The sequence below is a fragment of the Argopecten irradians genome, chromosome 4 (genome assembly GCF_041381155.1).
Source record: "Argopecten irradians isolate NY chromosome 4, Ai_NY, whole genome shotgun sequence".
In the NCBI taxonomy this organism is placed as follows: Eukaryota; Metazoa; Mollusca; class Bivalvia; order Pectinida; family Pectinidae; genus Argopecten; species Argopecten irradians.
The window spans coordinates 39,443,596-39,459,613 of record NC_091137.1 but is presented as its reverse complement, the minus strand read 5'-3'; the positions used below and the strand labels follow the sequence as shown (position 1 = coordinate 39,459,613).

At 32.4% G+C, this 16,018-nt stretch overlaps 1 protein-coding gene across 1 annotated transcript in view; it reads right to left on the bottom strand.

Annotated features, from left to right (window-relative positions):
• Positions 1-1,445: 1,445 nt before the first annotated feature.
• The window catches only part of LOC138322290 (ATP-binding cassette sub-family A member 2-like), an 82,039-nt gene continuing 67,466 nt past the window's right edge, over positions 1,446-16,018 (bottom strand). The window contains 9 exon segments of the mRNA XM_069266328.1: positions 1,446-6,486; positions 8,460-8,627; positions 8,856-8,993; positions 9,247-9,451; positions 14,953-15,056; positions 15,351-15,485; positions 15,771-15,787; positions 15,790-15,805; positions 15,808-15,913. Of these exon segments, the coding sequence (XP_069122429.1) occupies positions 6,454-6,486; positions 8,460-8,627; positions 8,856-8,993; positions 9,247-9,451; positions 14,953-15,056; positions 15,351-15,485; positions 15,771-15,787; positions 15,790-15,805; positions 15,808-15,913 (922 nt within the window). The 3' untranslated portion in view covers positions 1,446-6,453.

The following is a 16,018-nucleotide window of genomic DNA, read 5'->3' as shown; positions in this document are numbered from 1 at the left end:
TGAGGGGTAGGGCCCCAAATGGGGAAATTTTCTTAATTTTAGCTTTAAAGTCCTACTCCTCCTCCATCCTTGGATGAATTTTATCCATATTTGGTGTGAAGCATCATTGGGGAAACACAATTATATTTTATATAAATGAGTCTGGTCTGAACCCTAGGAACTGAGGGGTGGGGCCCCAAAAGGGCAAATTTTCTTAATTTTAGCTGACTCACTTCCTGTTTTAAAGGTTTCAGTCTCCGATCTCAATAAGAATTGGTTTATAGGAGTTTTAATTGATGCTGAACAACATGCAAACATTTTCGTAAAGATTTTGGTATTCCAAGATGGCCGCTGGCCCACTTCCTGTTTTAAGGTTTCAGTCTCCGATCTCAATGAAAATTGGTCTATAGGGGTTTTAATTGATGCTGAACAACATGCAAACATTTTCGTAAAGATTTTGGTATTCCAAGATGGTCGCTGGCCCACTTCCTGTTTTAAGGTTTCAGTCTCCGATCTCAATGAAAATTGGTCTATAGGGGTTTTAATTGATGCCGAACAACATGCAAACATTTTCGTAAAGATTTTGGTATTCCAAGATGGCCGCTGGCCCACTTCCTGTTTTAAGGTTTCAGTCTCTGATCTCAATGAAAATTGGTCTAAAGGGGTTTTAATTGATTCAGAAGGGGGAACTTTAGGTGAGGACAATCATATTTTATAAAGGACCAGGCTAAGACCCATGGGGATAGTATGGCGGAGGTCCAAACTGGGAGCTTAGCTGAAATTTGGCTTTAAAATCTGACTCCTTATATTAATCCTTGGTTGGAGTTGAACCATGAACAATGACAAAATCAATGGATTTTGATTTATATGTTAATGGAATTGTTGTGTCCTATAATATTACGATTATTTCTACTGACAAACATGTCATGATATACAGCATGCCTTCCAGTAATTGCCTTTTGTCCTTCAGTCTATTTGTCTATTTAATAGATGCTATTCCTATTTTGAAAGAACTTTAGCCTTTTGAAATTATTTTCAAGACTTCTAAAAGAAAATCCTGTTGATTCTTAATTTGAGGGGGGATGGAAAATTTCATAAACGATAGGTTGTTGCAGTTTGGAACTTCACATATTCAAGAGGAGGTTATGCCTGAAGATGCATGTGTCAAATGCAGGATAAATGGATTAGACAGAGAGCTTACTGGAACACAAAAATGAGCATATACTGTGGCTCTGCTTCAGTCGTCATCAATCCAGTGTGAACCTTCAGGCGATCTGACATTGGGTCTGTTGTATACTGGGATTAAAAGTTTCCAATTTTGTTTGAATGGATTAAAATCTTAATCTTCCTAAAGGTCAGATAGATATTAAACCTAGTCAATACCTATAGATGTTGACACAGGGTGGACACAGATCCATGGTATTCTGGCTTGGTCCTTTGGGCCAGTATACTAAGAACAAGAACAATTTGCTATAGTCCAATCACATTTTATTTCAGCACCTTTCCCTTGTACATCATCATACAAGAGCCTCCAACAAACCAGAATATAGTTCTCTCTATTGAATGAAAAAATATTAACTATTCTCAAAACTTTTTTAAAGATGAGGAAATATGTATAAATATTTTAAAAGATGAGAATGTGAAATGCTATCACCACATCTAGTATAGCTATAAGGCAAAGTGCTCCCTAGGACACTTAAAAATTTAGAATGGTATAATAATATGTTTTAAAAATTTTTTAGAATGGTATAATACTATGTTTTAAAGGGACAATTCAGTTTAAGAGAACATAAAATTTGTACATATATCTGAAAAAACCAGTTATAATGGAAATTAGATCAGTCGGTTTTACTGTGATATGCCTGAAAAGCCCATGGTTGTGACATGTGTGTAGATGTACCTGCTTAATCGTTTTGATCGACGATTTTATATTTCAACGATATTAATTAAAATACTAAATAATGACGTGGAATTTGTCAATATTTTATGTTATATGTTTCATTAGAAATATAGAACAATACATTTATGCCATATTTTGCTTCTTGGTTATGAAAAATAATTAGTCTTGAGTGAATTGTCCCTTTAAGAAATATATGGGGGGGGGGGGGGATAATTTGAATAAGAAACTTTTTGGACATGTATAACTGTTGACATGGTTGAAATTTAGCAGAAATACATATTCAATTACACCATATAGCTAGTTATTTTTGTGGTCAAAATTTCAGAGATTTCAAATAAAAACGAAAAAAAATTAATTTTTACAATCTGGCTTAAGGACATGTATGATTCCATTATTGATCAATAATTTGCGGATCAAATTTCATCACTAATCTGTGTCCCGTGTATACACCAAAATAACCGGCTCTATGGTATAATGCTAAATCCATACTACAAATCTAGCTAGCTAACTGATCTTAATTGACGAGAGAATATTTAATATCTAAAATAAGTTTCTTGATCAAAATAAATAATTTCAAGTCTTTATCTTTAGATTTATAATGGAATGTATTGAATCAAGTAAACGAAGCTTGCAAAGTTATTTTCTTTACATAATGTGTTTAAGTGTGTTTGGTGAGAGTATGACCACTTGGTGAGAATTCGTAAAATACAGTATACATTGTAGGTATTTGAGACCAATTTTATAATTATTTAGCAAAGAATTAAATCACTTTCTACACATCCCATTTTGTAAAATGACCTTTGTATATAATTATACAGTATGTAGTACACATATAACTTGTCTAAACCGGAGCTCACCTGGACCAGTATAGACTGCAGGTTTCCAGGGCACAGATTTAAATACTGTAGTTATGAAATAGGAAGGAAAGTGCGGTCAACACTAGAGGTCACCAGACTAGTAAAGACAGCTTTCCAGATTATACAGGTCTCAACAGTTATAGAATATGCCAGTATAGACAAATCCGGATTTGACAACGGTTGGTTTTGACAAGTTATACTGTACAACAGAATAGTTGAAAGTCAAATGATTGTAAGACAAAAGTGCACACTATTGCTTGTTATGGTAAAATAGAACAATAAAATAACTTGCATATAAAACAACTGTCAAAATTTGCTCTCAAAGACCAAGTAACATACAGTACACATTTACTAATGAAGACACTATATCACAATGAAATCGCAAGTGTAAAATAAAATAAATGGATACATTTAAAATACTGTGCAACTCTCTACTGGAATAATCATTTAAAACATGAGCAATTAAATATTGGCAATGATAAGTGTAAACTGGCTAGCTAAAACAAAAGGCATCACAATTCACAAACAAATCAGTGTTCATATATCAAAATATTATATAGATGTCGAATATGACATTTCCAATGAACAAAATATTTCCAATCGATCAATTTAAAACATTTACATAGAAAAGACTTGAGTCTGAAATACACAAGTTCCAATATCTACATTTGTTCAAGGATTAACTGAAAAAGTATTCTATGGCATAAAACTTCAGGATACACTACGAATTTAGTAAGATGAATATAATGGATATAAACTAGAATGAATTTAGTATAAATGAATTATGAATTCTATAACAAAGACGGGTTAAACCTTTTACCTGACCCAAAGTGTCTGTGTTCTGTTTTGAGGTCTCTTTTTAGTCTCTTCTAAATGACAATTAACAAAGAGTGATAAGGACTAAATCCTGTGAAAGTGATTGATAAATATTTTAGATTTATTTGCATCAAAAGATGATATATTTCTCTTTTAAACAAATATTTGTTCAATTTATAATCCATTTGTAATGAGATGGAAATGCTTATTATTCACAAACATCAAATATTGGTAATCATAATATTTACCAAAACAATGATCTTAATCAAAATAAGATATTTTATAACATATATAGTGTGATGAAAAAATATTATTTTAATTTACTTAATAGATAGTATGAACAGTATAGTTGACTAAAAACTCTTGTATCAGTTGGATAATTGCTGATTCGAAACTCAACTGTGTAATTATGAAAACAAATATTGTTTAAGAAAAATGCTTAAACATGTCATTGCAAAATGAAGAAATTGGTATCCGGGAGAATGATCATATAATCTTTTAGACTTCCAGATTACCAGATTTGACCAGTACATATGTTGAGCGACTGTCAGTACATGAATATCATTTCATATTCATGTACGTAGTAAAAGACCGGAGAAAATATCTTAGCACTAAATGAAGACCGCTACACACATTACTTACAATAACCTCTTAACAATATACTTACTGGTAAATAACAACAAACAAAAAATGAATCTGGGAATTTTAAAGCAACTTCTTTCAATATAAGGGACATAACTCAACTCTATCACAGATGTTTGTCTCAGAAGTGGGTATATCTAAAGGGAGATAATTCCCGGACACACAACGGAAGATCACAGACTTGTAATGGTAGTTAATTTGTATGTAACCTTTACTTGTTTGAGTTACAGCCTGTAAATTAAGATACAGTATTGTTCACTCAACGGTGAATATATCAATATGTGTAGGACCACCAATCACAGACATTTATCATACAAGGACATATATCCTAACACCAAAGAGGATAACAAGCATCGATCAATATTGATTTATATGGGACTTTTGAATAGAACAATAATGAAAGATTGTTTAGTTAACATTCAATATAAGCAGGAAAAAAATTATAATGCACATATTGCTTCAGTTCCCTGTAAATCACATGTAGTATTGAACCGTTTCAACGAGGAAAAAAATCACAATACATGAAGTACAAATGTTTTACAGTATTTTGTTGGTCCCAAACAAATTTAAAGTTTACACTAAATATATTATAGTAAGTTCATTCGAATTCTCTGATCATGTACTTCATATTTTTTGCCCGTTGAGTAAATCAGGTTTGACCGCATTTCACGAGGACGACAATGATGAGGAAAGAAAACACAAAAAAAAGAACTCAGGATTTTCAATCCTGAAAAATATGTACGATAAACGAACATAATTCACCTATGCAAATGTAAAAAGCAAGAATTTCTAAGTGTTAACCAAATACTTTGTTAATTTTCACATTAACTCAACAACTCTATAAATACCATCCTCGATATTCCAGGAGTTACTATCACCGTAATTATATCCACCCCTGGACTAGGTATGTCATATTGAAACTGAACGTAACAGGACACACAGATTGTCATGTGCAGTGCCATGCCAAAAATATTCATTATTGTTATTTTTTCCTAATATGTATGTACCATGTATTTTTTCCCTTTTTTCTTACCTCATCTATTGATGGATTTTAACCGAATTTGGCAAACACGTAGAAAATTATCTACACTTTAAGCTCATAATATTTGTATAATTTATCCCTATTTTTTTGCATCACTTTAACTTTATGGCGTCTTTTCCTTCTTTGTTCTTACCAAAATGTCAACGAAAAAGTTTTGCTTGGTATTAAAATATGGCTATCTCAAAAGTAACTTAAGGAAAATTATGTTAAAATATGGCTATCTCAAAAGTACCTGAAGGAAAATTATGTTAAAATATGGCTATCTCAAAAGTACCTGAAGGAAAATTATGTAAGTATCATCAGCTGAAAGTGTAGACAATTCTCTTAAAGTCATCAATTTTGGTTGAAAACGTCAATAGATGAAATTAGGAAAATTAAAAAAAAAATGTGAAAATAGATAGAATATATAGGGAAAAAGTAATAATTACAAATACTTTTGGCACGGTACTGTACATAAAAAAAAATAGAATAATAGTACATTGATATGGCATTGAAGCTGGGTATTGCTCTCTGTACAATAAAAACAAGTCAATAATTCACATTTGTTCTCCTAAAAAGCCTTCAGTTTCACTATGCCATAGTTCAGGGGTGGATATAACAACAGTGATGGTAACCCCTGGAATAACAAGGATGTGTAACTACATATATAACAAATACACTTAATAAAAAATCTTCACACTTGTGTTGATCAGAGCCATATCAAAGAAATCTCTAAATCCAACTTAGCAACATATTTCTTATCAGAGTTTCATAGATTTGAAATTAATTATATAAATAAACAAAACCACAGGACAATTAATTAACAACTGTCTATTGCTCCAGTTAAATACAAAGTAAAGTTACTTTACACATGTTGCTTGACACTTGTATACTATAAACACAACATAAACGTACATGTCTAAAGACCGGCAAGTCTATGGAATTCACAATACAAGCTCCATTTCGTTATACACAAACTTTTATCTGGAATCACATGGATTTAAAAAGTATTGCTCAACTGGGGAGCTTTCATAACATACAACACATCATAAAGTTGTATCAATGATTTGTTGAGCAAGCAATGAAGATAAATAAATAATTTGTATAGTAAAATGATGACAGTATGCCTGAGAGAGAGGACAATGTCACAATTGCAGCCATCAGTGAATAAGCCGCCGAGATCATAGTTGAGCAGAAGTTTAGTTTGTGTCACTGGTTTTATGCTTCTCAAACAGCTATCAGGTTTCCATGTTCAGGAGAGAAAGGTGGGTCTGAAAGAAGAAAACAAAACGTACATACAAATTCAAACTTTATCTGTGTTAGTAAGTGATAGATATCTGGCATAGACATTGACACATTTATACCTTAGCCAAGTCATTTTACCCAAGGATACCTAACCATAGTACAAAGACACTGGACCCTAGCTAAGACACCTGGCCTTGGCATAGCACCCTTATTTAAGTCACCCGACCTTAGCTAAGTTCTTGGCAAAGTACAATTAGTTTAGAAACTTACCTTAGCTTCTAATTTCGACTTTAGTATTGAACACTTAGTTAAGACACATGACCTAGCTATGGATATCTGATCATGATGATATCCAGGAATCCTGACCCAAGCTAACAAAATCTATTACTGAGGTTTAGTTCCCTAACTCAATCTTTTTCACTTGGGCCATAAATGTGAGTCATTCAATCAGAGGCTAGATAACATCATACTTTGTATTCAGTAGTTATCTAATCGGATGTAAGATGCCATGCATAGATACTGCAGTATTATCCAATCGGATACAAGATATTAATACATGTATAGAAATTGCAGTATTATCCAATCGGATACAAGATACTTATACATGTACAGGAACTGCAGTAATATCCAATCAGATGCAAGTTACTTATACATGTACAGTAACTGTAGTATTATCCAATTGGATGCAGGTTACTTATACATGTACAGAAACTGTAGTATTATCCAATTGGATGCAAGTTACTTATACATGTACAGAAACTGCAGTATTATCCAATTGGATGCAAGTTACTTATACATGTACAGTAACTGCAGTATTATCCAATCCGATGCAAGTTACTTATACATGTACAGAAACTGCAGTATTATCCAATTGGATGCAAGTTACTTATACATGTACAGTAACTGCAGTATTATCCAATCCGATGCAAGTTACTTATACATGTGTACAGAAACTGCAGTATTATCCAATTGGATGCAAGTTACTTATACATGTACAGTAACTGCAGTATTATCCAATTGGATGCAAGTTACTTATACATGTACAGAAACTGCAGTATTATCCAATTGGATGCAAGTTACTTATACATGTACAGTAACTGCAGTATTATCCAATTGGATGCAAGTTGCTTATACATGTACAGTAACTGCAGTATTATCCAATTGGATGCAAGTTACTTATACATGTACAGTAACTGCAGTATTATCCAATTGGATGCAAGTTACTTATACATGTACAGAAACTGCAGTATTATCCAATTGGATGCAAGTTACTTATACATGTACAGTAACTGCAGTATTATCCAATTGGATGCAAGTTACTTATACATGTACAGAAACTGCAGTATTATCCAATTGGATGCAAGTTACTTATACATGTACAGAAACTGCAGCATTATCCAATCCGATGCAAGTTACTTATACATGTACAGTAACTGCAGTATTATCCAATCCGATGCAAGTTACTTATACATGTACAGTAACTGCAGTATTATCCGATCAAATGCAAGTTACTTATACATGTACAGAAACTGCAGTATTATCCAACTGGATGCAAGTTACTTATACATGCACAGAAACTGTCGTAATATCCAATCGGATGCAAGTTACTTATACATGTACAGTAACTGCAGTATTATCCAATCCGATGCAAGTTACTTATACATGTACAGAAACTGCAGTATTATCCAATTGGATGCAAGTTACTTATACATGTACAGAAACTGCAGTATTATCCAATTGGATGCAAGTTACTTATACATGTACAGTAACTGCAGTATTATCCAATCAAATGCAAGTTACTTATACATGTACAGAAACTGCAGTATTATCCAATTGGATGCAAGTTACTTATACATGTATAGAAATTGCAGTATTATCCAATCGGATACAAGATACTTATACATGTACAGGAACTGCAGTAATATCCAATCGGATGCAAGTTACTTATACATGTACAGAAACTGCAGTATTGATTGTTTAATGGAATACTCCAACTTACACCTGACTCGTTTATCCTAAAAGTTGGATCCTCTTCATCAGAATCTATTCCCAGTCCTTGATCACGTCCGTCCAATGAGATCATTGGACAATCATCGTCATCCTCATTGCTCAGATGGCTGTTTTCCTCCACAATCTCCACCTGTTTCTTTACAAAGTTTATGAATACCTGCAACAAATAAATGAGTATGTATAGATCACAGTCCTTTATAAATATTATCAAAAGTTATCAAAAGTCAGAAAAAATACTATTTGTCAGCAGTGTATGAAACTTATATATGGCAAAGTTTTGGCACCACAGCTCATACAAAATATCATATTATATATCTGATAACCTGTAACATATGTGAACAACAAGAGAAGTATTTTTTACAGTTACTTTCCATGATATACTCACATTGTCCAGTGTATTCTGGCTGACAGAATAATCCTCTATATCGAGATCCTTCTGAGCTTCCTCTAATTTGTTAAACAGTTGAGCCAATGAAACACCCTGACTTCGTAACTCATACTGTAGTAGATTATAGTGGTGCTCCTGGAATGTGGAAATTTTAGTAAGTAACTTGGTCATAGAATAAGAAATATTTCAATTATAATTGACAGGATAGCAAACTTGGCCACAAGGCTGCGATGTTAAATTTATCTTAGGCCATCAATATAGATTGTTATCATATTAATCAACAAAGTTTTTGTTTCTGAAATGTAGTGGTCCTTGTTTAATTTTATATATCACTATAAGACATATAAGTATATATCATACAGAAACCTAGGATTATAGAAACTTTTACCTTTAATAAAGCCCCAGGGAAATTTCTGTCTACAAATCTCTGAGCTGTTTCACTGGAGCGATCAAAGTCTGGTCCTTTTAGTCGGATACTGAATGTATAACCATCTCCATATCTGTTTTTTAAGTGTTGTGCACTGCCCAGACATTTAAACTGACCGTTCACCATGATGGCCAGTCTGGAGCATAGGACTTCACACTCCTCCATACTGTTAACACAAATCATTATCAACGGTTAGGTTTGTGTTATAATATAAGGTAAAACATGGTTATTCTGTCTTTGCATATGACAGAGTTGCCTCCCTTTCAGGTAGGTATCCATTTCGGCGTCATTATTTCATGAGCGACACTCACATTGTTTCCTTTGAAAAGTATGACGTTACACAAACACATTACATCACAATCAATACCTACTCACAAGGGCAGATAACTCTTTAACATGCAAATACGGAATAACAAACCTTTGGGGACCAACAAAACCACTTTGTTATATGCATAAATTATAAAATATGTAGATATTACAGACATCATATAGGAACCATGACAAGGAATGACCATTACAATGGTATAGCCATGCATGTTTGTTATCAACATGTTTAAACTGTAATGTAAACAAAATTTCAAGCAAACCATACATAAAAAGTTATACCTGAACAAATTCTGTAAAAACATAATGCTCATTTGTAGTCCTTAAGTTAACTGACAAGGAACACGAAAATCTTAGCATAGAAAGAGGGACAAATTACATTGCTTTGCTATAAAAGCATGTGCTCTATATTTTACATGTACCTGGTACTTGTTTTTACCTTTGTAAGGATGATGCTTCATCACTAAAATTTATGTTATATTAACATGTAATAAGAAGTAAGAATTATGTTTACATGTACTTGTTTTTACCTGTGAGAAGTAAGGATTATGTTTACATGTACTTGTTTTTACCTGTGAGAAGTAAGGATTATATTTACATGTACTTGTTTTTACCTGTGAGAAGTAAGGATTATGTTTACATGAGAAGTAAGGATTATGTTTACATGTACTTGTTTTTACCTGTGAGAAGTAAGAATTATGTTAACATGTAATTGTTTTTACCTGTGAGAAGTAAGGATTATGTTAACATGTACTTGTTTTTACCTGTGAGAAGTAAGGATTATGTTTACATGTACTTGTTTTTACCTGTGAGAAGTAAGGATTATGTTTACATGTACTTGTTTTTACCTGTGAGAAGTAAGGATTATGTTTACATGTACTTGTTTTTACCTGTGAGAAGTAAGGATTATGTTTACATGTACTTGTTTTTACCTGTGAGAAGTAAGGATTATGTTTACATGTACTTGTTTTTACCTGTGAGAAGTAAGGATTATGTTTACATGTACTTGTTTTTACCTGTGAGAAGTAAGGATTATGTTTACATGTACTTGTTTTTACCTGTGAGAAGTAAGGATTATGTTTACATGTACTTGTTTTTACCTGTGAGAAGTAAGGATTATGTTTACATGTACTTGTTTTTACCTGTGAGAAGTAAGGATTATGTTTACATGTACTTGTTTTTACCTGTGAGAAGTAAGGATTATGTTAACATGTACTTGTTTTTACCTGTGAGAAGTAAGGATTATGTTTACATGTACTTGTTTTTACCTGTGAGAAGTAAGGATTATGTTTACATGTACTTGTTTTTACCTGTGAGAAGTAAGGATTATGTTTACATGTACTTGTTTTTACCTGTGAGAAGTAAGGATTATGTTAACATGTACTTGTTTTTACCTGTGAGAAGTAAGGATTATGTTTACATGTACTTGTTTTTACCTGTGAGAAGTAAGGATTATGTTTACATGTACTTGTTTTTACCTGTGAGAAGTAAGGATTATGTTTACATGTACTTGTTTTTACCTGTGAGAAGTAAGGATTATGTTTACATGTACTTGTTTTTACCTGTGAGAAGTAAGGATTATGTTTACATGTACTTGTTTTTACCTGTGAGAAGTAAGGATTATGTTAACATGTAATTGTTTTTACCTGTGAGAAGTAAGGATTATGTTTACATGTACTTGTTTTTACCTGTGAGAAGTAAGGATTATGTTAACATGTAATTGTTTTTACCTGTGAGAAGTAAGGATTATGTTTACATGTACTTGTTTTTACCTGTGAGAAGTAAGGATTATGTTAACATGTAATTGTTTTTACCTGTGAGAAGTAAGGATTATGTTTACATGTACTTGTTTTTTACCTGTGAGAAGTGAGGATTATGTTAACATGTAATTGTTTTTACCTGTGAGAAGTAAGGATTATGTTTACATGTACTTGTTTTTACCTGTGAGAAGTAAGGATTATGTTAACATGTAATTGTTTTTACCTGTGAGAAGTAAGGATTATGTTTACATGTACTTGTTTTTTACCTGTGAGAAGTAAGGATTATGTTAACATGTAATTGTTTTTACCTGTGAGAAGTAAGGATTATGTTTACATGTACTTGTTTTTACCTGTGAGAAGTAAGGATTATGTTAACATGTAATTGTTTTTACCTGTGAGAAGTAAGGATTATGTTTACATGTACTTGTTTTTACCTGTGAGAAGTAAGGATTATGTTAACATGTAATTGTTTTTACCTGTGAGAAGTAAGGATTATGTTTACATGTACTTGTTTTTACCTGTGAGAAGTAAGGATTATGTTAACATGTAATTGTTTTTACCTGTGAGAAGTAAGGATTATGTTTACATGTACTTGTTTTTACCTGTGAGAAGTAAGGATTATGTTAACATGTAATTGTTTTTTACCTGTGAGAAGTAAGGATTATGTTTACATGTACTTGTTTTTTACCTGTGAGAAGTAAGGATTATGTTTACATGTACTTGTTTTTACCTGTGAGAAGTAAGGATTATGTTAACATGTACTTGTTTTTACCTGTGAGAAGTAAGGATTATGTTAACATGTACTTGTTTTTACCTGTGAGAAGTAAGGATTATGTTTACATGTACTTGTTTTTACCTGTGAGAAGTAAGGATTATGTTTACATGTACTTGTTTTTTACCTGTGAGAAGTAAGGATTATGTTTACATGTACTTGTTTTTACCTGTGAGAAGTAAGGATTATATTTACATGTACTTGTTTTTTACCTGTGAGAAGTAAGGATTATGTTTACATGTACTTGTTTTTACCTGTGAGAAGTAAGGATTATGTTTACATGTACTTGTTTTTACCTGTTAAGGATTATGTTTACATGTACTTGTTTTTACCTGTGAGAAGTAAGGATTATGTTTACATGTACTTGTTTTTACCTGTGAGAAGTAAGGATTATGTTTACATGTACTTGTTTTTACCTGTGAGAAGTAAGGATTATGTTTACATGTACTTGTTTTTACCTGTGAGAAGTAAGGATTATGTTTACATGTACTTGTTTTTACCTGTGAGAAGTAAGGATTATGTTTACATGTAATTGTTTTTACCTGTGAGAAGTAAGGATTTTACCTGTGAGTTTTTACCTGTGAGAAGTAAGGATTATGTTTACATGTACTTGTTTTTACCTGTGAGAAGTAAGGATTATGTTTACATGTACTTGTTTTTACCTGTGAGAAGTAAGGATTATGTTTACATGTACTTGTTTTTACCTGTGAGAAGTAAGGATTATGTTACATGTACTTGTTTTTACCTGTGAGAAGTAAGGATTATGTTTTACATGTACTTGTTTTTACCTGTGAGAAGTAAGGATTATGTTTACATGTACTTGTTTTTACCTGTGAGAAGTAAGGATTATGTTTTACATGTACTTGTTTTTACCTGTGAGAAGTAAGGATTATGTTTACATTACTTGTTTTTACCTGAGAGAAGTAAGGATTATGTTTACATGTACTTGTTTTTACCTGTGAGAAGTAAGGATTATGTTTACCATGTACTTGTTTTTACCTGTGAGAAGTAAGGATTATGTTTACATGTACTTGTTTTTACCTGTGAGAAGTAAGGATTATGTTAACATGTACTTGTTTTTACCTGTGAGAAGTAAGGATTATGTTTACATGTACTGTGTTTTTACCTGTGAGAAGTAAGGATTATGTTTACATGTACTTGTTTTTACCTGTGAGAAGTAAGGATTATGTTTACATGTACTTGTTTTTACCTGTGAGAAGTAAGGATTATGTTTACATGTAATTGTTTTTACCTGTGAGAAGTAAGGATTATGTTACATGTACTTGTTTTTTACTGTGAGAAGTAAGGATTATGTTTACATGTACTTGTTTTTACCTGTGAGAAGTAAGGATTATGTTTACATGTACTTGTTTTTACCTGTGAGAAGTAAGGATTATGTTTACATGTACTTGTTTTTACTGTGAGAAGTAAGGATTATGTTTACATTACTTGTTTTTACCTGTGAGAAGTAAGGATTATGTTTACATGTAACTTGTTTTTACCTGTGAGAAGTAAGGATTATGTTTACATGTACTTGTTTTTTACCTGTGAGAAGTAAGGATTATGTTTACATGTACTTGTTTTTTACCTGTGAGAAGTAAGGATTATGTTTACATGTACTTGTTTTTACCTGTGAGAAGTAAGGATTATGTTTACATGTACTTGTTTTTACCTGTGAGAAGTAAGGATTATGTTAACATGTACTTGTTTTTACCTGTGAGAAGTAAGGATTATGTTTTACATGTACTTGTTTTTACCTGTGAGAAGTAAGGATTATGTTTACATGTACTTGTTTTTACCTGTGAGAAGTAAGGATTATGTTTACATGTACTTGTTTTTACCTGTGAGAAGTAAGGATTATGTTTAACATGTAATTGTTTTTACCTGTGAGAAGTAAGGATTATGTTTACATGTACTTGTTTTTACCTGTGAGAAGTAAGGATTATGTTTACATGTACTTGTTTTTACCTGTGAGAAGTAAGGATTATGTTTACATGTACTTGTTTTTACCTGTGAGAAGTAAGGATTATGTTTACATGTACTTGTTTTTACCTGTGAGAAGTAAGGATTATGTTTACATGTACTTGTTTTTACCTGTGAGAAGTAAGGATTATGTTTACATGTACTTGTTTTTACCTGTGAGAAGTAAGGATTAATGTTTACATGTACTTGTTTTTACCTGTGAGAAGTAAGGATTATGTTACATATAATTGTTTTTACCTGTGAGAAGTAAGGATTATGTTAACATGTAATTGTTTTTACCTGTGAGAAGTAAGGATTATGTTTACATGTAATTGTTTTTACCTGTGAGAAGTAAGGATTATGTTTACATGTAATTGTTTTTACCTGTGAGAAGTAAGGATTATGTTTACATGTACTTGTTTTTACCTGTGAGAAGTAAGGATTATGTTAACATGTACTTGTTTTTACCTGTGAGAAGTAAGGATTATGTTTAACATGTACTTGTTTTTTACCTGTGAGAAGTAAGGATTATGTTTTACATGTACTTGTTTTTACCTGTGAGAAGTAAGGATTATGTTTACATGTACTTGTTTTTACTGTGAGAAGTAAGGATTATGTTAACATGTACTTGTTTTTACCTATGAGAAGTAAGGATTATGTTTACATGTACTTGTTTTTACCTGTGAGAAGTAAGGATTATATTTACATGTACTTGTTTTTACCTGTGAGAAGTAAGGATTATGTTTACATGTACTTGTTTTTACCTGTGAGAAGTAAGGATTATGTTTACATGTACTTGTTTTTTACCTGTGAGAAGTAAGGATTATGTTTACATGTACTTGTTTTTACCTGTGAGAAGTAAGGATTATGCTTCGTCCATCTCGTACCAGGCTGAGGATGAGATCCCAGAGGAACCGACGGGAATGGGGATCCATACCAGTGGTGGGCTCATCCTGAATTAGAGATACACATCACACTAAATTAACGTTTGTCTGGTCAACTTTTTACTTTTCTCTTGATTCAAATAATAAGCATAACCTTGTGTTAATGACCTTGTGTTTCTTACCTAACAGATATAAGTGACATCTGGATTGTCTGTATAACATGGCTCCATGTCTGCTAATGTAAAATTGCTTACACAGTAAACTAGATCTAAAACTCAAATGTTACCATTTTAAATAAAACTGAATTTCTGTAGCAAATTTTCTCACTTAAGGATAATAACAGGAACAAATATTAAACTTTACCATGAAGATGACTGGAGGATGGCCGATGAGTGCGATAGCTGTAGAGAGCTTCCTCTTGTTGCCTCCGCTGTAGGTACCAGACGTTTTATCAGCATATTGTGTCAGGCCTAACTTGTTTAGAGCCCACTCTACAACCTATAAACACAAAACAACATTTTATCATTCACTATCATTACAGCAGGAGCAATGAACCTTAATTGTATAATACAAAAGTGAGTAACCCTACATCAGGGACAACCCTTTATGATCTAGCATGGCACTCTAATTTTCGGGTAAATTCCTCTTGATTCAATAATGGTATCTTCCTACCTGCTTTTACCAATGATACAATAATAGGGTTTCCCAACCTGTTTTACCTGTGATACAATAATAAGATCTTCCTACCTGTTTACCCGTGATACAATAATAGGATCTTCCTACCTGTTTTTCCTCCTTCGGGGAATTCCTCGTAGTCTTTTGCGTACAGCTGGATGTGTTCTCTCGCTGTCAACTCATCAAATAAGGCATCAAACTGAGGACAATAGCCGATCTTCTGTTGTACTGACAGCATGTCTTTAAGTACACTGTCAAAAAGTACAAATGTAAATTTTTTTTCTTTACAATTAATCAAAATGCCTGTTACTGCGACTATATTCAACATCCAATCAAATTACAAGTTACAAAGAATA